The 19,566-nt window shown below is 39.3% G+C and overlaps 3 protein-coding genes across 5 annotated transcripts; all 3 read right to left on the reverse strand.

The window, feature by feature from the left end:
- On the reverse strand, nucleotides 1–6,631 carry LOC135607985 (uncharacterized). Of its 3 annotated transcripts, none has more exons than XR_010485334.1 (7): nucleotides 6,354–6,631; nucleotides 5,730–5,900; nucleotides 4,057–4,303; nucleotides 1,811–1,960; nucleotides 1,463–1,734; nucleotides 1,002–1,396; nucleotides 1–285 (listed from the first exon to the last, which is right to left on the reverse strand). XR_010485334.1 is itself a non-coding variant. In XM_065100355.1 (6 exons), exons 1-6 carry the CDS (start codon nucleotides 6,594–6,596, stop codon nucleotides 1,253–1,255), a joined length of 1,227 nt encoding a protein of 408 aa, XP_064956427.1. In that variant the 5' UTR covers nucleotides 6,597–6,631; the 3' UTR covers nucleotides 717–1,252. The 3 variants fall into 3 exon arrangements, 1 of the variants encoding a protein (XP_064956427.1); XR_010485336.1 differs by having other exon boundaries at nucleotides 971–1,396; XM_065100355.1 differs by lacking the exon at nucleotides 1–285 and having other exon boundaries at nucleotides 717–1,396.
- Nucleotides 6,632–7,115: 484 nt separating this feature from the next.
- LOC135607976 (plastidic ATP/ADP-transporter-like) lies at nucleotides 7,116–12,389 on the reverse strand. Its single transcript, XM_065100318.1, has 5 exons — nucleotides 11,361–12,389; nucleotides 10,051–10,317; nucleotides 9,823–9,966; nucleotides 9,382–9,729; nucleotides 7,116–7,784 (listed from the first exon to the last, which is right to left on the reverse strand). The coding sequence occupies exons 1-5, from the start codon at nucleotides 12,174–12,176 to the stop codon at nucleotides 7,362–7,364; spliced, it is 1,998 nt and encodes a 665-aa protein (XP_064956390.1). The 5' UTR covers nucleotides 12,177–12,389; the 3' UTR covers nucleotides 7,116–7,361.
- A 1,404-nt stretch (nucleotides 12,390–13,793) lies between these two features.
- Nucleotides 13,794–19,497, reverse strand: LOC135607991 (uncharacterized). The gene is made up of 7 exons (XM_065100368.1): nucleotides 18,963–19,497; nucleotides 16,831–16,966; nucleotides 15,767–15,848; nucleotides 14,912–15,087; nucleotides 14,517–14,654; nucleotides 14,296–14,435; nucleotides 13,794–14,168 (listed from the first exon to the last, which is right to left on the reverse strand). The coding sequence occupies exons 1-7, from the start codon at nucleotides 19,078–19,080 to the stop codon at nucleotides 13,930–13,932; spliced, it is 1,029 nt and encodes a 342-aa protein (XP_064956440.1). The 5' UTR covers nucleotides 19,081–19,497; the 3' UTR covers nucleotides 13,794–13,929.
- Between the last annotated feature and the right edge of the window lie 69 nt (nucleotides 19,498–19,566).

Here is a 19,566-nt window from a genome sequence, read left to right on the forward strand (position 1 = left end):
TGAAATATAATCGAGGAATATAAATTAGTGTTCTCAAAAGATTTTCTATGATCATTCTAAAGGTAAGACGACAAATCACAAGAACAATCATACAAATCACAAGACAGGGAAGCTTACTTCATGAGATTAAGCTTAATAGGGAAACAAACAGATCTGTATCTCCAATGATCAGCTTCCTTCCTACAATAAAAGTCAACCAGTTACATTTCAACAAACCACTCTCCACATATAACATAGGCCATTTGGTTGTTTGCAGCCCCATTAACTTGAAAGTGCCATATGAACCTGTATTCATTGGCATAATTGACATCAACAACGACAGCTGTAACATCTAATTGAAAAACAATATTTAGAGACTTGGTAAACTGAAACAGCACTATGTATATGTATACACACACGTATACATATACATGTACATACATGCGCGTGCACGCGCACACACACATGCACAACCCATTATGATAAAATTATGATACAAACAAGCAAGCAACTGATCGAGAAAGAGGTGGCTGAGTCTTCCATCATAGAGTTTAATGATGATCAATATAAATACGGTCTTGTCCTCACAACCATACCGTCAAAACAATTGAGCCTGCTTCTTGCAGACCTCATACAACATGGCAGTTTTGTGAATAATCACAATCAGGAAACAACAATAACATTTCCCTGGCATTAGAGTCGAGAAAATTGAAACAAAAAAAGATGATGTTGATAAATTGACAAATGTTTCTCTACTTTGATAAACGGACCAGTTCATTTTCTCAGAAGGTTGACAAACTTACGTACTTACATACATATTGCTAATATCCTTTTTCTCATGGAAGACAAATAATAAGCTTTGACTAATCACAAACATTACTAAGCCAAAACTTTATTATTTGCTTATGTGCATGTCTAGCATTTTCCAATCAAAATCTATTCAATTTGTTTTAAAGTCTATTTGCTCAAAAACTGGCTGGAGCTAACTAACCTCAAAAACATGTGGTGGTGCAAAGAAATACCTTATTCCCAACTGAAAATTTCAAGACAACCGAAAACTTCCACGTTATCACAATTAGGAAGCAGATGAGGCAGTCACGTCGTCAATTGAGATTTAAGTCACCAAGGAGATGCCGACCTCCTCATAAGATAATGATAAAAATATTCCATGGCTCTTGAGAACTGCTGATGTGTAGTAATCACAGTGGATGTGAAGAAAATTATAAGTGCAAAAACCATCTGTCCCAGCAGAGTAAAATTATAAAATGGGAGGTTAACCAAATCTTCTTTTTCCCCTGCCTCTTCCTCTTCCCCGTCCTCTGAACTCACCTCTACCATCAGTGTTCCTCTCTTCAGCACCACCAAAGCTAAACATACTCCTCCTAATCTGCTCAGCTTCTGAATGTCCAGTGCTTGCCTGAAAATTTGGAAATTAGTACCTGCCCAGCCTTGTAGAAAAGAAAAAAGAAAATTAAGAACTCACATTAAAATCCTCTAAATCTAATTGATTTTGTAGCTGTCGAGCAAGCTCCTCATCACAGCTAGTATCTTGCTTTTCACCTGTCACCATGGGCTTCAACTTCATCCCTTTTGTCCTTTCCCATTCATCTAAAGTGAAGACCGCGGCTTCCTCCTGTTTGGCCTTAAATTTGTGTTTGTGAACTCTAGAATGCATTTCTTTGTGAGCAGGTTGACTCATTTTCTGCAGAAGTTTCTGTGCAGCAGCTTGATTTTGAACTGGAACAGCTTCACTCACTGCAGTGACGATATAATTAGAATTTAACGTTGACATATCTCACTGTCAAATCATGACAGAGAAGCCATCATTTACCTTCTTTTGGTCTGGCTTCTGAGCTAGCAGGTTTATCCTCAGCACCATCTGTTTCCGGATTATCTGCAACTTTATTCACTTTTGCATCTCTAGGATCCCTTTTATCAATCAAACGACTTTGATCTCCTTGTGTTTTTCTATCATTAGTTCCTGCAATAGCATCAGAAGAGACTTTAGAGAGCATTAAAATGCATACACTCGGTTTCTGCAGAACTGCTTAGAAGCTGGACTACATTTTAGTCATGGCACTTAATCCAACCGTCCACGCGATAGACATAGGTGGAACATGTAAGAGTTTCAGAAGATTAATTCATTCATGAGCATACTATCAGCCTTCATAAAGCAAAAGGGTAATGATGGCATGATATATACCAAATATATAGAGTTTCATTAGAAAATTGGTGGTTGACCAAGGATTTCTATAATTGAGATTGATCACAGTAACCCATGCTTTGCAACCTTCAATAGAGGAGCACAATTTGGACAAACCAAAATGAAAATGACACAATTTATGACTTGTCTGCCCTTGGTTCTTCAGAAAGAGAAATGTGCCCTAGATGTCGTTATATTCACCTGAACTATTAGGCCAATAAAGTTTGCCAAAGAACTAGGAGAGAAGACAAAGTTACATAACACAGATAAAGATCACAAAAAGAAAATTTGAAAAAGCATGCACTGAATAATATGAGTGATTATGGAACAGTTACCCAAAAAACTGTGTAGTGTAGTAATGCGCAAAAAGAGATTAGTCAAATATTAGTAGTCATCTGGAATAAATAAATAATAACAATGTAGGAGGACGATAAAAACAAAGGTAGCCCAATGTACAAGGCTCCCACTGGTTCAGGGTCTGCAGAGTATGAAGCTTGTAGATTATTTTTTCCATACACTTATCCATACTTCCTAATTCCACATACGGATGATGATCTCTCAAAGTTAAGAGAATCTGAAACTGTATTACCAAGCCTTCATTCCACTGATAAAGGATTATAGTGATTCATAAAAACCTTAACTAAAGTAATATATTCATGAAAATTTATTGGTGATTTTATTCAATGACATTCTTTCTTGAAGTGGATTATGTTTATCTCTTCCTCTCTTCCCCTTTTATTTTATCTACTACATTATCAATCTCGTGTATCTTATTAGGTCTCAAACATCGGGCTAGATCAATCTTGGGTATCTTTGGACTTTTAAATTCACTAGAAGTTTAAAGGACCATCTGCAATGGTACAAAATGCACGACGACTCTTGGAGACAATTCTCCAAGTAAAAAGAACCTCAAAATTATGCATAATTATTGGGTTTGGGATCTATTTCTAACAAATCTATCTCACCTGATTAGTCAAGGTGTAATTGCAAATTCAACTAACTGGGTGAAAGAAGAGCCTTATTACGATCAAGTTGTCACTGTGTAGAAATTGCAATCGGCCTGAGCTCTTGTAATTTAAATCTAGGTTATTTGAGTATGCAACAAGTTTGTATTTAAATCAAACTCGAATAGGGACCAAAGGAAGAGGGATAGGTTTTGTGTTACGAAGTCTCTCACATTCACGTCCACCTACAGTCTGCAGCAATTGCAACTATCTCCATCCGTATGCTTGTTACGTCTCTTGGGCCCCATACGCCAGCTACCTACACACTTGAACCAACCATATCACACATGCCTCCTATCCATGCAACCTATGCAATATCCACGGACTGTGCACCAGAAACTCAAGACAAGTAGTTGTACCACAGAGGGAGTCACTAACACCAGGAGCATACAAAGAAGGGGTCAGTGCCTCGTGTACTTAGCTGGATGGAAGGAAAAGAGGAAGTTATTGCTATAGCACCATTTACTGTAGCATAATGGGACAATAGGAGTCCCTTAGCTGAACAGATATTTGAAAATTACGCCTATGTTGTTGACTTAATGGTATATTAATAGGTTATGACGCTAATAGCCTATAGATACAAGGGACTGGAAGCACTAGAAGATATGTTGAATTGTTGCGCTTCTTTATTGCAACAGAATTATCATTAGTAGTTATTTCTTCTCTTTCTCTCTCCCTATCATCTTTAGAAGGCAAATTCTCGTTGGATTATAAAATATTCTGATAGTAGGGTCATATATAGGCATGAACAAATAATCTACAACCACGCAAGACTAATAAGCTGATCACCAAGGAGGTAAACAAAATGTTTTTGCTCAAATGAACACTTTATTTGCTTACAAAAAAGTAAATTCTGAGGGAGAAGATCACCATGATGTCTGTGCAGTTGTGTGCCCTTGTTTGGATATTCCTCAATCTGTAACTTCTCAAAAGGGGGAGGACCAGTGCCATCATCATTTTTGGATAACTTGAGAGATGCTCTGGAAAAGCCTGAAAATTTCTGACTAATTTGCCATTCTTCGTGAAGAGATTGGACTAAACCTCCCAATACAGTTATAACTTTGGGGTTCAAACATAATATACCACTGTGTGCTGGGATTCTGCTCTCCAGACAAACCTAGAGGCAGATTTAATCACGACAAGGTGAGATGGCTGAAGCAAACAAGAGCATCATTTTAGGTGATGGATAAATACTAGTATCATAACTTAGTTTGCTGTCATTTGGTAGGCCACTTAAATATATGCAATTTGACTTCATAATGCTAAAATCATATCATAAAAACAAAAGGGTAGTCTACATGTTCATATGGTTTGTAGACTGCAAAATTTAACATGCGTCTCTAAAACAAATACTTGCACACATTTAAACATGTATATTCCATATCTAAACTTTATTTTGGGTAGAAGTTGCATTGTATGCACATGGACATATACATGAAGATAATTTTACAATTCAGTATTAGCTAAAAATAACAAAGCACACTTGACATGAGCATCATATTTAATAATTTGTGGTTATTAGTTGTCCACAATTGGTTATGAGAGCTACTCCATATTAAGACATTGTTTTAAATATCTTGGTCTACTAAACATGTCAATGGCTATTTATGCAAAGAATAACCTTACAATTTGGCTAAATTCTACTTATCCCTCACCATAATTCCAGAAGTGTAATTTAACTTGTCTGTGATGTGGTCCAATAAACACATAGCCAACCATTACCCACAGACCCCACGATGTTTAAACTATCATGAAGAGGACAGATGCCTTGAGTTTAAATCCTAACTCCAGCATCAAACCCACAATTGAAACAAAGCCCAGATTCTATGAGTTCCTCTTCTTATTCCGAAACTCATAATTTTATTCTGGTAGGAACACATTTTCAACTGGCAAATATATCTACAAGTTGCATAATCTAGCATTGAATGAGGCACCACATCAACCAATAACATACTTAAACCAATTAGGGGGATTCAGCAACCATGCCAGAAGGAAACTCAAAGCCTGTAGAGGGAGGAGAGAAAGGAGCGTAGGATCCAGTAAATTAGAGCATACAAGCCCTACTTCGATAATTAGTTGTTGGCTTCTAATGATAACAAAAAATGTTTGAAGAGCCTTTTTATTGTGCCATCAAATCATTACAAAGAACAATGATCTTGTACTGTGGAAAATGACAAGATTGTGCACTTGACATACTGAATAATAAGTGGGTTGTCACAGTTTTAACCACAAGCGGACAAAGAATTGGTTTAAACTTCAGGTATGCAAACTATCTCTAAGAGAATAATGTTCAAAGACATGTTGCTCCTTTGCAATATGGGTGTCATGGGATCAAGTAACTGTAACAGCACAAAGATTGAAACAGCACCTCCACAAGCAAGGGAAAGATGCGGATCATTCACTAACAAGAGGCCCATGCACTGGATCACCTTTTTGTTAATAAATTAGCTTGTACATACACATAAAGACTGCATCATAATTTGTATACACATAATTCAACTTAGAGCGTTATTAAAAGCCAAAACTACAGTGGTCAGATATACCTTAGTGCCAGGAGATATCTCGTCGGAGATAGTTGAAATTGGAGAATACTCAATTGCAATTACTTCATTGTGCCCATCCGTTAGAGCAAATCTTAGGAGACGTCGATTACGCTGTGATGTCTTAAATGAACCATCGATGCTGCTTTGATATATATCCCTAACAGAAACTACCTGTAGGGAATTCAATTTAATGTAACAGCATAAGTCTCAACAAAGGATGAAATCACAAAAGGAAAGAACTTCAATAGCCAACAAGAAACAATACGTTTGTTTATGATGATTACCACAGCCAAGAAAAAAGCAATCACAAAATTCCATACAGAATCGCCAAAAAAGAATAGTGAAAGTTAATAAAACAGATACGTGCTACAGAAGCTTCAGCTAAACAGGATAGAATCAAATGCAAGAGAAGAGCAATCCAGACGTTTCCCCTCCTGTCTGTAGTTACAACATCTAAGAAACTTAAATGCTTCAAATCGGTGATTTTACATGTAAACTAGCAAAAGAAATTCTAGAAACCCTAAAATTCACAGTAAGCAGATCACTAAAACCAACGCATGAAAAGAATCGAAGCTAAAGGCAAGGTGAATGCGTGAAAGAAGGCATTTTGAGACTTAACTATACCTGCAAGATCTTGGGGCCTTGGAGATGGGCTAGTTTCTTGAGGGAGGTGGGATCGGGGAGCGACTTCCCACCGAATGACCTCAAATCCATATTCAGTAGCTCCGATGCCACGGCTTCTGCGGTCTCGCGGCTACGAATCAGATCTCGGATCTCCTCGTCGTCCTCCTTGATTCGCCATCCCCTCGAGGTCAGGGCGGCGAGAACCGCCGCCTCCGACGACTCGCCGCTTGCGCTCGGTTGCATCTCCCTGCTCACGCTCGTGTTCGACTCGATCGGCGAACCAATTCATTCATTTCCCTTATGTTTTTTTGGACCCCACCAAGGGAAGACGGGGCCACATAAATGAACGGCTCTGATGAGGGAGTCGGGCGGCTTCGCGTAAGGCCTAATCGGTGATGATATCCGTACCAATACCGCTATTTAATTAGTTTTATTAGTTCCAATGCTGTGTTCCGACAACTTAATTAGGTATTAATTGCATTGTATGTGTCATTTAAAGACAAATATATATTGGCCAATTTATATATCCAATATTAAAGCACACACACCATTGATGGATCATCCCCTGTTCCTGCAGTTTTGCTACTTTTCAATCACAGAGCAAAACCTTGTAATTATATATACGATTGTGCATGTGTGAGGTGCGTTTGAGGCATTAGGAAAATAGAACATGCAAAACTTGGTCTTCCTTGATATAAATGTATGTATGTAAAGAAGTTATGCAAGAGTAAGAACCAAACAAGTACCAGTTCCACACCATGGTACAGCAAAAGAGAGAACAATGCATTTTATCAGAAGACACTACAAAATGACACACAGTTCCTCTTGAGATGACAAGTGCCAACAAATACTCAAATAACAGGAGAACATATTAAAAATTGATCATTGTGTTCTCTACCAAAGCAGATAAACAGTGTTGCCTTCTCACCTGTTCTTCTCATGTTATTCCTAACCGACACAAGGATAAATTACCAACTGTTTTCGCCATCCGGATTTCCTTTCTGGGTACTACCTGACAGGGGAGCCTTGCTCGCTGCTGCTGGTTTCTGATGAACCCTCAGATTCAGGAGCTAATTCTTGTTTCGAAGGTGATCCGTTCGATGAGTAGTCACTTGAAACCGATTCATGAACTGACCCATTCCCTTTAGATCCATCATTGTCCTCCTTTGTTGCTTCCATCGAAGGCTCTTTCACCTTTTCTTGCAGCATTTTCTCCTTCTCAAGCTCCTGCTTAGCCAAAGGAGAGAATTGTGAATCCAAAGATCTTGCAGCACCTAACCATGCAAGAACGATCACCAGGAGTATTCCTCCGAGGTAGGGAGTCGAGTTCGCTAGAGACCCAAATGTCAAAATCATGAACTGCTGGATCAGGGCACCTCCTGATTTTCCCAGGGGGTTGCAGACAACATCGATGGCTGCCTTCCCTTTAACCTATTTGATTAGAGGAACAAAATAAGCGCTAAAATAATTGCATTAGTAATCGCGATACAGAAACTTTCCAAATAGGAACAAGAGCTGTTATTTATAGTTGATGGAAGACATAAACAACCCAAGTAACTTACCACAACTAAAGGTTAGGATGGTAAACAAACATTAAAATAAATCATTACAGCATTCTTGAATAGTTTTGTTATCTTCTTCTTAACAATGTAGTCTTATTTAATCAATTATCTGTGCAGAAAAGGAAAAGTGGCTTTTTTAGTCTTTTTACAACATAGTAGTACAGCAGCAACATGCTCTAAGGACTTGACAAGGAGCTTTTTTATTTTAATTGTGCAGTAGCATCATTAGTATAATAAGTTGCTTAGGTAACAAAAGCATTTAGGTGAAATCTTCACCAATAAATAATAGGTATTATTAAGACACTGCTGTTTTACTTCATAATGGATGTAGGGATTCATATATGGGAGTATTCATGATAAGGAATGCGACAGAGTTGGGGAATAAAAATCAAATTCACAAACAAATTACGGAGTCTGAATAAGGCATGTAAATCATGGGCATGGGCACATGTGATGCATGTTCTAGGGTGCTTAAATACATAAGTGAATTAAACTAAGAGCTTAATCAGCTTCAATTTTTAACCTAAGATGATTATTATCAGGGATCACCATTTCACTCGGATTGGTGCGAAACGGGAGGCACGTACCGGTCCAAGCGTAGACTGGTATGCGGACCCATCCCAGTCCGATCCGTCGCATGAGAGAAGTGGGAAACGCAAATTCCCACTTCTCACGTGAGTGCAAGGCTCGGGAGCATCGCCTCCACCTACGTAGGGCTCATGAGCGTTGCTTCCGATACTACGATCCATGCTTCTCACGCAGGTAGCTACTAGACCAGGGTATGATTGCAGCCTCACTGCACACCACCACATCTCAGGTAAGTCTTTTTCCTTTTCCTCTTCCTCCTCCTCCGTCACTTCCTCTTCTTCCCTCTTCCTTTCTCCTTATCTACGGTCCCTTCCTCTTCTCCCTCTTTGAAACACCAGTACTTACCGGTGTACCATGTATCGACACACCAATACAGACCAGCATGTACCAACTCGACAAATCTCTAAGTCGGGTCTAGTACCCGATTTGGCAAACCCTGATTATTATTATGTAACTAGCTTGTTTTTGCAATATGTACACTGTAACTCACATGAAGGACATAGATATCATTGGTAGCTCCACCTTTAACCACCTTTGTTTTCCACAAAAGAGATTCAAACACCAAAAAAATTAAAATCTTTCCACGACAACGAAACAGAGACTTAGCTATTCAAAATAAGTTGAATGGAGCAAGTCATTTAGACTACAAGACATGTAAGAAAACAGTAGTGAATCTACATATATTAAGTGCAACTCATGCAAACTTTGTTCACAAACGAACATGTGATGACAATGAAGTACGAACATTGATGATTGAACCAACCTTCGCCTACAATTATTGAATGAGAAACCTTGCACTCATTTTAAAGTCCATAAATAGATGTCATGGCATATGCTGAATTATTAATACAGAGATATAATGGAGATAGGAGACTGACCTTCATCTCTTCATCCAAAGGAATATAAGCCATTTCTTTGCAGGGATCAAACAGGCTGTATTTTGCACTCTTGCTGAAAATGTTCTGTAATGCCCCCACGTAGACAGCTGCAAGCAAAGGAGTCATACCGAGACTTCCCAGCAGAGGAGTCAATGGCTCACCAAACAAAATTAGTGAGAAGAATCCAACTCCTGTGAGAAGCAAAACTGTCGGTGTAATCATAGCAGCCACCCCCCAACCAAATTTTCGGAGTATCAATCTGCCTAGCAACATCATTGTGAATGTAGCAACACCAGTAGCAGTGGAGAAATCACCCATAAAAGATGAATATTCGTTTGGACTGGGAAACTGCCAAATAAGTACGCACAAAAATGAATCTCAAGAAATTACATGATCCTATTGTAACAAGGGTGATATGCAACCACTGAGCAAAAAAGTTACCTGTGCCTTGAGCTTTGATTTCCATGTGACTTCTACCAGGTTGATACTTATACCATAAGCAACCACCAAGGTGGCAAGATCCCTCACATATCTAGAGGACAGCAGAACCTTCAGGCTCTCATTCATACCTAGTTTTGGCTTCTCCTGCAAAATGAATACTCTTTATTAGTTTGGACCAAAACAAAATAGACTAAATTAACAAAATAGGTAATTAGTCATGAGGCAAACCTTCTTTTTGCGATCTGATCTCGGAAGAGATGGGTCGTTCACAACAAATTTATTCACCCCCCAATAGATTGCACATATTATCAGGCCAAGAAGCACAACAATACTCATCATTCCTTTCAGTGAAATTGCCCAACCATCAACACCTGGTCCCAAATTCTTACGCAGGTTAGAGAAGTACTTTACTGTGCGTCCCGAGAAGATGAGGGCAATATTAGCTCCAAGTCCAAACAATGGGTAGAATTCTTTGGCTTCCTCAACTGTAGTAATCTGAAAATGGCATGGATTTAAATTATGTCTAACCATAACTTACGAAGCTAAAAAATCATCATTTACATCATGAAGAGAGATTAAACATGTATTGATTTGGCATATGTCTATTGACAGTATCAGAATGCCATTGTTAGGAAAGAACTGAACATACGACCATGATGTCAACAATCTAGTACATTCTTAAAGGAAAATCTAAAGAGTTGAGACAAAAAACCAGTTTAAGACCAGATAACTAAGTCCAGATGTAATCAGCAGAAGAAACATAACAGACAGTCTTGCCGCTTAAAAATTTTAATTAGGTCATACTTATACAAGCAAGCAATGATTGCCATTCTGACTTAATGCCAAACATATTGCTTGGTCCATACTGGCCAGAAGCACAAGATCTGTGTAGTATTAGCTTTTTTTTTTTTCTTTCCTACCACCCAAAATATGTGTTTCAGCCATTCCAATGCACAAAATAACAAGTTCAAATGTTTTATCCCAGTGTCTCAGAGAAAGCTTGATCGAAGTAGTCATCATCGAAAAAGAAGTACACATGCTCATGAAACATACATAACTGAAATATCAAACGTAGGCATAAAGCGTAAGAAGTTGCTTTCTTATTTTCAAGATTGTTAACAAATGTGGATGCCAAAATGATCAAAATTACACCTGAAAGCAAAAACAGCGTGTTCAAAATATGCAGTGGCCAGCTTTGCTCAAAACACCAAAAAACAAGAATTTGCACCTATAACATGTTGTTCAGCACCAGCAACTTTTAGCATCGAGCTTAACATTGGAGTGAAATAGGTGGAAGAAACAAAATCAACAACAGCATGATTATAGCAGTTTCTAATAGGCGGAAGACTCATGCACTCAAATGTGTGACAAACCACTTTCAGATGGCATATAAAGAAGACATTAATAAGTATTAGCAGATGAAGCAGATTAATTAGCTACTCCTGACAACAGAAGTGTGAGAAGATCGTAAGATCCCTGTAAAGTAGCATGCTCGGTGGTAGTAATAAAACTGGGGAGGAAAAAAAAGCATGTATCACCTGATTGGCGAACCCCCAGAACAGGACCGAGATCACCACACTCCCCCACAGCTCCGCCATAACATAGAAGAGACAGAAGCTCCAAATCCTCAAAATCGCGACAGGGCCAAGGAAGCTTGGACCGAGCGCTGCCAAGAGCTTGTCTGCGAGGGCAGTGGGATGGATGGCGTCGCGCAGCGGATACAACACGAACGAAAAGGCCCCGAAGAAGGCTATGAAAGGCAGGATCACGGTGTAGAAAAGAGCCTCCTTTGACAGCACATTGGAAAGTTTGGTGTACAAAAGCATGAATCCCACGGCCATCGGCAGGTTCACCCACGTCTTCAAGAAGGGTATAATCTCGGCGCTGCTCCCCTTGGCCGTCACCACCAGCACATCCTTCGTGTCCCTGAGGATCGTATAATTGAAGAGAATGCAGAAGAACATAACCCCGAGCGGAATTATCTTCTTAAGCGTGGATATCTCGATGCCCAGGAACTTGGGCTTCTCCTCCTCCTCCACAAAGCTGGTTCCATCAGCAGGAATCACTGCGCCAGCCCTGAAAGTGGGAACTTTCCTCCGTTCTGCCCAAAGCCCGAGGCAAAGGTGCGACTTTTCGGGATTTGCAGCAGCAGTAGGCCCGGGAATCGAAGATCTCTCCTTGGAACTGAAGTCATGGAGCGCAGAGGTCGGAACATGAGCGCGAAGGGCCGGCGAGGGAAAACAAGCGGCGGCGGAGGGGAAACGACGGCGGAGGGTGTGGAGGGGGTGAAAGGGGCGAGTTTGAGGCTTGGGAGGGAGGGAAAGGAGGCCCTTTGTTGAGATAACTCTCTCCATATCTCCAAGGCTGTTTCTCCGGAGATAGCTTTCTATCAGAGAGCAGAGGGAAGAAGATACGGAGACGGTCAATCTGAGGGAGTGGGAAAAGAGCAAGGCGACTATTTATAGGAGGGCGTTGAGATAGAGGTGGTGCTTCTTTCTACGAATCATCTTCGGTCACCATCTAAGGTGCAGAGAGCTTTTCGGGGGGGGGGGTAGGGAATGAGGAGGAGTTGCATGGCCAATGCCCTCTGCAAAATAAGGTCAACAAAGGAGGCAGTGTGTGAGGGTTTAATGGTGGATTTTGAGAGGCCAATAAAAAGAAATATGATCTAGTTTGACATCTCCAAAAGCTAATCACAAGCTCCACGGGAGCTACATCATGAAGGACGCACATACCAGCAAAGGTTTCCCAATGGATTAACAGCTGGTTTTTTTTCCAGGTTGCTTTCACCCTTTATGTGGACACTTTTCTTTCTGACCGAAGTCTCGATCTCTGTTCGAGTCCAATTCAACCATTAAATCTATTTCTCTTCTCCTGAATCGAACGAACAAGCGACAGGAATCGACCCATCATTTCCCAGAAGTGAAATTTGGATCTTTTTAGAAATGCTCTGTGGTAAAAAGTAATAAATAAAAATTTTATGTGTATATTATGGATTAAATTGATAAAAAAATATATTATATAGGGATATATGTATCGTTATTCTTACAATGTTGTGTGTCTCATATATTTTGTCCCGAAAACCTTCTCCTATGACGTGGCTCTCTCTCACAAACCTGGCTTGTGGACCTCACAGTCCCGTGACGAGGTGGACAGAGTCACGTGGCCTAATGTTTATTCTCCTTAAAAAACAGTCCCCAACAGTTTCACGCGGTAGTTGGTGGGCCCACCAGGTGGGGGTGGCATGACGTTCCCTTGCCTGTGTGCCTCTCACGTTGTGAGAGAGATCCAGGTAAAGAAGAGAAGGTTCTGGGGAGGGATGTTTGGTACGTGGTCCCGGACTCCCCGAGCGTTTATTTTCCAAACACCATGGGCCCAACGGATCCAAATTAACGGTTGCCAAGTCTACCCGCTTGGACGATCCAATTCAAGCCACGTGGACGGACCGTGGAACGACGGTCGACTTTAGGACACGAATGCTATCTTGTCGGCATCTTCCGCCTTCCCCCACGAGACGACAAGATTAGCGGGAGGAGGTGCATCTCCAAAAGATCACCGCCTACGTCATCATCTCCCTGTCCACGCACTCTTCTATCGTAGCTGAGGTGGAACCTCCTATTGGACCGCTTCGTCAAGATTCACGTTCGCATCTGATCCGAACGAAGATCCCTGCACAGCACGAATTACTCCAGCAAGATGCTACAGTAATTGAAATTTGTGTGCCTAAATTCCTGAAACAATTGTTCATTTTCGACCAACTAGCCTATGCATTAAGCATTATGCTTTATAGAACTAAATACTGAAAGGAATAATTTAAATTCTTAGATGTAACAATGGCGGGAGGTGGTGCTAAAAGCCTGTTGATTATATAAAGAGAAGAACCATATAGTCACCACCACAGAAAACAACAAAATCGGAATTAGATGATAATGATTAAAACGGAAAGATTGCAGTTCTTCAACAGGATCATCTGAGACAGCTTAATTGGATATATTTGCTGGATTAAGGTGTCACAGAAGCAACCATCTGATTACAACCACTGCCACTAAGAATGAGAACCAAATAACAAACCTTTTCTTGTAGATTTATCCATCAGATAACTACATCCTATTCGCTCGGCCCATCGTCGGTGATGTGGAAACCGTCGATCTTATGAACAACCTCATTGACCCCAACTTTTACCTTCCCGGATGGCCCACTTGAACCATGAGATTCATGGTCGTCTGACACAGCCGGATTCATTTGCCAGATTCTGATAGTCCCATCCTCGGACCCGGAGGCATACGACTCACCACCAGGGGAGAAGCGAACACAGTGAACTGGCCCATGGTGACCTTTGTTACAAGCTGCATACCGAAAACAAACAGTCCTCTAAATAACATATATGTATGATTAGGGCCACTAACCGAACAGATTGATTTTCAAACAGAATGAATTTTGATTGGCATCATTCAGTGAAAAAGATGAACTGACCGATTTCTTCACCCGTGTGGAAATCAAAGACGTGAATCCACATGTCTTCTCCTCCAGCAACGAATTTGTTCCCATCCTTGGGTTCGAGTGAAGCTGACTCCACAGTGCAGGACATGTTGTAGCTTTTTATGAGTCCAAAACTGAACAAATAACAAGATATGGCTTCCATCATAAAATGATTTCTTGAGCATTGCAGACAAGATAGCATGGGATAAGCTTACTGATTTGCATCCCAGAATTTGACGGTTGAGCCATCAGCTGTGGTAATGTAACGACCATCTTGACTAACTTCTGCACTGGTAACAGGTGACTTGGTTTCAAGTGTTTGCACAATTTTTCCACTTTTTACATCCCATAACCTGTGTGATATTTTTGACCAAAAGACATGGTCAACAAATTCAAAAGAAATATTATCTACAGAAAGTCATAAATGGCAACAACAGTGTGAAATATCTTCATTGGAGTCCAGGATTATAGGTCACGTGAGGACAAGCAACAAGAAAAAAATGGGGAAAGCATGTTGCAGTGACATGGGCTAAATGTAGGAACCAATAGAAATCAAAATCGACAGGTAAAATGAATATCTAAAATATACAAGGAATAAACAAAAACAAACCTCACACCTCCCATATCAGTGCACGAACTTAATATTGTCTGGTCACTGTGAAGCCAAGCAACAGTTCTAATTGAGCCAGGTGATTTATCAATTTCTCTTGGAGGTGCATCTGGACAGTTCAAATCAAATATACGTAATATTTTCTCAACCCCTCCAGTCAGCAAAAGATGCGTATCCTGCAAGGAACAACAGACAATCCCATAAGACTAAGTAACAGGAACATGTGTCGGTAATATCTAAATGAACCTACTGCCAAATTTGCCAAGAAGCACTATCCACATGCCAAAAATAGAATGACCACCAAGAGAACCTAAAGAAGCACTTGATTCAGTTCAATTCCATTTTATGAACTCAAGCTTGCAATGGCCAATGAGTTTGCATATAAATGCCAAAAAGGGCCAAAGCTTTGCAAATTGAACCCATAAATGGTGGTCACGAAAATAAGATTTGTCTATTAACTGTAAGTTTGCATTATGACAAACAGATGTCTTGTTTTGGTTTAACAATATCCTGATCCACATAATCAGCAAATAACAATTACAAGCGACCAAATGTGCTGCATCTTGCAAGTAGCAACATAGATTTATACGTATAAATGTCTTATGATATGGCAAGTGGCAACAATGGAGTTATCGTATCAACACAAGATCGTAGCTGGTGAAAACAAACATACTGTTACAAACACAGAGGGTGACTTTGCTGTCAGAATACTATAACAGTGAAGAAATGACAAGGCAGTTGGCAGATTAAGTGCAGTAAAATGTATGATCAACAACAAACAAAACTAAATGTGAAAAGCAAAAAAGGCATAGGACTTAAAAAGACTTGAGGACAACACGAAAGATCCTCATCTACCTCAGAGAAAGCACATGATCGGACTATGTGCTTATGCTCAAATGAGTGCAATTCATTCCCAGTTATTGCATCCCATACTTTTCTGAAAAAAGATGAAGTATAATCACATATCAACAGATCTAATAAGAATGACAGGAAAATAGACTTACTTGCACATGAAATGACAAAAGTATTTAAAAACCATACTGAAACCATATTCTTAGAGCAAGGAAGAAACTCCCTAATGCTAGTACAATAGAATATTTTTGTTGCTATGTGTTCATATAACTAAAGCAAACAGAACGTGACATAGTCTGGGCTCACCAAGAAGACAATCAGATACCCAAGACTTGCCATGATACAGAGTAGCATTAATTATATTTCTCTAGATGCTGTTTGATGATTCAAATGAATGGTTGGTTGATTCGGAGATGGGTGCTAACATGTCCATTGTAAAAGATGATTTAGTTTTTTCTGATCAAAATTTGACATGAGGTGATGTAACAAGAGCAGCTATTGTTGGAGAAACAAGGATATCCACAAGAGGCAAAACTAAAGATAAGCACAAAAGCATCAAATCATGTGTATATGTCAATGAGTTTTAACATATTACTTTGAAAAATGTTGATGGAAAATTTGGTCAGTAAGTAAGAAGAGCTGCATCAGACGATATGATATCATTTCATATTCCTTAAAAAAGTTCTGTTTGTTAATTAGATAATCAATTCTCAGATACATAGGCCTTTTGACATATGAGGTACTTCAAAATAATCAAAGCTAGCATGATTACCATTCAAGAAAGTAAATCATGTCTAAATAACTCGTAACAAATGGAGGTGAAATTGTACGAAGAAAACGTAACACGGGCATATGATACATCAAAAACAAAAACTACTATTACATGCTCTACTAGAAGCATGATATGAAAAAACTTTCCAAAGCAGAAAGCACATGCAAAGATACAAACACAAGATTATAGGATTCAATAGCTTCAATGTGCACAATTAAAAAATGTTCATTCTAAATTGAAGTTCTCTTTAGTTTTCTCATGAACTGACAGTTTCTAGAGCACAAGGGTGACATACGCTGAAAAATCAGCTGATCCAGTAGCAGCACGTAAAGCATTGGTATCAAGGCAACAGCTCCAAACTGCACCCTTGTGCCCTTCAAAAGTTCCGATCCAGTCTCCTGTCTCACCATTTCTGAGCATTGGATTTGCATCTAAATATTTAAAGGTTAATTAGAAATCTATCTTGCTAAAATATTTTGGAATTAACAATTAATATGTAGTTTCTTTCGGAAACTACAAAACAGCTTATATTGCAAAGGAGAGCCAAAAAAAAGGCTTCATTTCAAAATACCTCATGAATAGAACTGTAAGTAAATTGAACGGGCAACAAATAATACAATCTTTTCATCCAAATATATGAATAGCAACTCCATATACACTACTAATAAAAACAGTTCATATACCTATGACAAGATCAATACATGTCAAATGCATTTCAAGTCAAACCTATCTAACATGTGCAATCTGCATGTTGTAGAAAGCAATAGAGAGGACTTAAACTGTGAATAAGTCAAAATACAGGCTTATATGTAAATAAACCATCACACACAATCTATAGAGGGAATGAAGAATGCAAATGAGCATAAAAGGCAATTTCTATGAATTACCATCGAGGACTAGTGTTTATGATACTAAAGATGTGATGGCACTAAGGTCCACAACGGACTTCAAACTGAAAATTAGGATCAACTGATAGCACAGCTTTGTTCCAAACAAGAAATTTGTTAGGCTTCATTACAAATTGCAGAAGAGTTAAGTAAGCGAAACATGACCAAGGAACTGTCAGTTTGAGCTTCCAAGTGTTGAGTGTTCAAAATATAACGTGGAGTAGTTCCATAGAAAGTCCTTACTGAAACCTTCAAAAGATGAGTCTTTATTTTCGATACTTCAGTAGCACAAAGTCTAAGAACATTAAGGTTATTGTACCAAGAGACATTGTACCTAGGGCATTTCATACTTAAAAAGCAAGAGGTGGATAGTAGATGAAAGAGAATCAACGTTTCAGAATCCAATTGTTGTAATCAAGTTTGAGCCTAATCTAATTTGTATTGCTCTCATATTAGGCTTATTTGTACTTGTTAAAGTCAATTAATGCATGTCATGTAACAGTCTTGCATCATAAAAGAATTCATTAGCTCAAAATTAGGAATGATCTTATACATAGAAAAAAGGGCCAACAATTGTTCACATCAGTATAGCATGAGAAGTGGGAGCTAACATAGTATGAAGAGTGATAATGCAGTAAACTCATTATGTTCATTTATTCTTTTTGATATTTGAGATCTTCAAGTGAGCCCGAATAAAGTCGATCAAGTAAAAGAGTAAAAGGTGACAATCACATGCTTTTTTTTTACTAACAGAACAATAATCTCAACTGCCATCTCCTTTTACTTTTATCTTCTCTCTTTGCTCTCTTATCTTCTCTTAGTTCCTTATTTCGTCTCTGGTTTCATCATTAAACCACCACCCCCTGTCATTTTCTCCATATAGTCCTTGACATTCCTGTCTTATTATTAACACCAAGGTTAAAATGTTTGGATTATTCAAACTGCAGATCATTTAACCCATTTTAATATGATGAGTCACCGTACTGAATGCCAAAGACAAACCAGGGCCTTAGAACACCCATAGGCAACATCAAAAAGGTAGCCACTGGCACTGCAGCAATGAACATATTAAGTATTCAACTTATTATCATGGTCTCTTTTCTCTAGATATTGGCAAAGAGAAACAAATCAAGTTTCTGCTACCATCATTTTAGATCTGAAAGATATAATGTTCAAATGTAAGGAGCTGCAAACAATTTATGAAAGATGTCAAGTGAAAGGATTGATGTATTTGTCCAATTTATTCTCTAGAAAAAACAATATGCCTATCGATTTTTCTGATTCAAAATGCCTATCGATCCTATAACAATCTTTCTAATGGCAGATCAATATTCCAAAGAAATCATATAATCAACGTTTAGCGCGATCTACAATAAATCATATGATCAACATCTACCGATTAATCACTCCTCGTGAATAAAGTTTTTCTCAATGGAAAGCGAAATGCCAGTTAAGTGCAGATCAAAAGATCCAGTAGGAAAGATCAATTATCCTCTTATTCCTCATTTCGAGAACGGAGCAAATCAGAAGAATCGCTCACCCTTGCTCGCGCTGATGAGGAAGAACCCATCCGGCGTAACGGGGCTGTAGAACAAGTCCACGACCGGCCGCGAGTGCCCATGGCACACAAGAGGAACCGCTACCTTCTTCTTGTCCATCGATTCGACAACGCCACGAGAGGTCCAGACTCAAGAATTACAACCCGATACTAAACCCTAATCCTAGCCCAAGAAACCCTAATCAGAAATCCACCTCCAAAATTCCAAAAAACAGAAACGAAGATGGAAACGGACAGCGATCCTCTCTGGAGATCGCGAACAACAAAACTTTATCTACAATATAGTTGTCGAAGATTAATCTGAAAAAAGAAGAGAAGCGGAAAACTCTATAAAGAACGAGGGCTAGGCAGGCGGACGGCGACCCAAGGGGCTGTGTTCTTATACGAGAAAGGAGGAACAGAACGAAATATCGGTCGTCCGATGTCGTTTCAACGGTGATGAAGACTTCATAAGTTTCTCCCTCGACGCCAACCCGATCGAGACATGCTGAACTGGTAAATGCTACGGTACGTTGGCTGAATCACTCCAGTACTGTTCCAGAGCGATGTGGATTGTTACAGGCTTATGTGGTGGTACGGGCTTCAC

The sequence above is a fragment of the Musa acuminata genome, chromosome BXJ1-2 (genome assembly GCF_036884655.1).
Source record: "Musa acuminata AAA Group cultivar baxijiao chromosome BXJ1-2, Cavendish_Baxijiao_AAA, whole genome shotgun sequence".
Taxonomy (NCBI): Eukaryota; Viridiplantae; Streptophyta; class Magnoliopsida; order Zingiberales; family Musaceae; genus Musa; species Musa acuminata.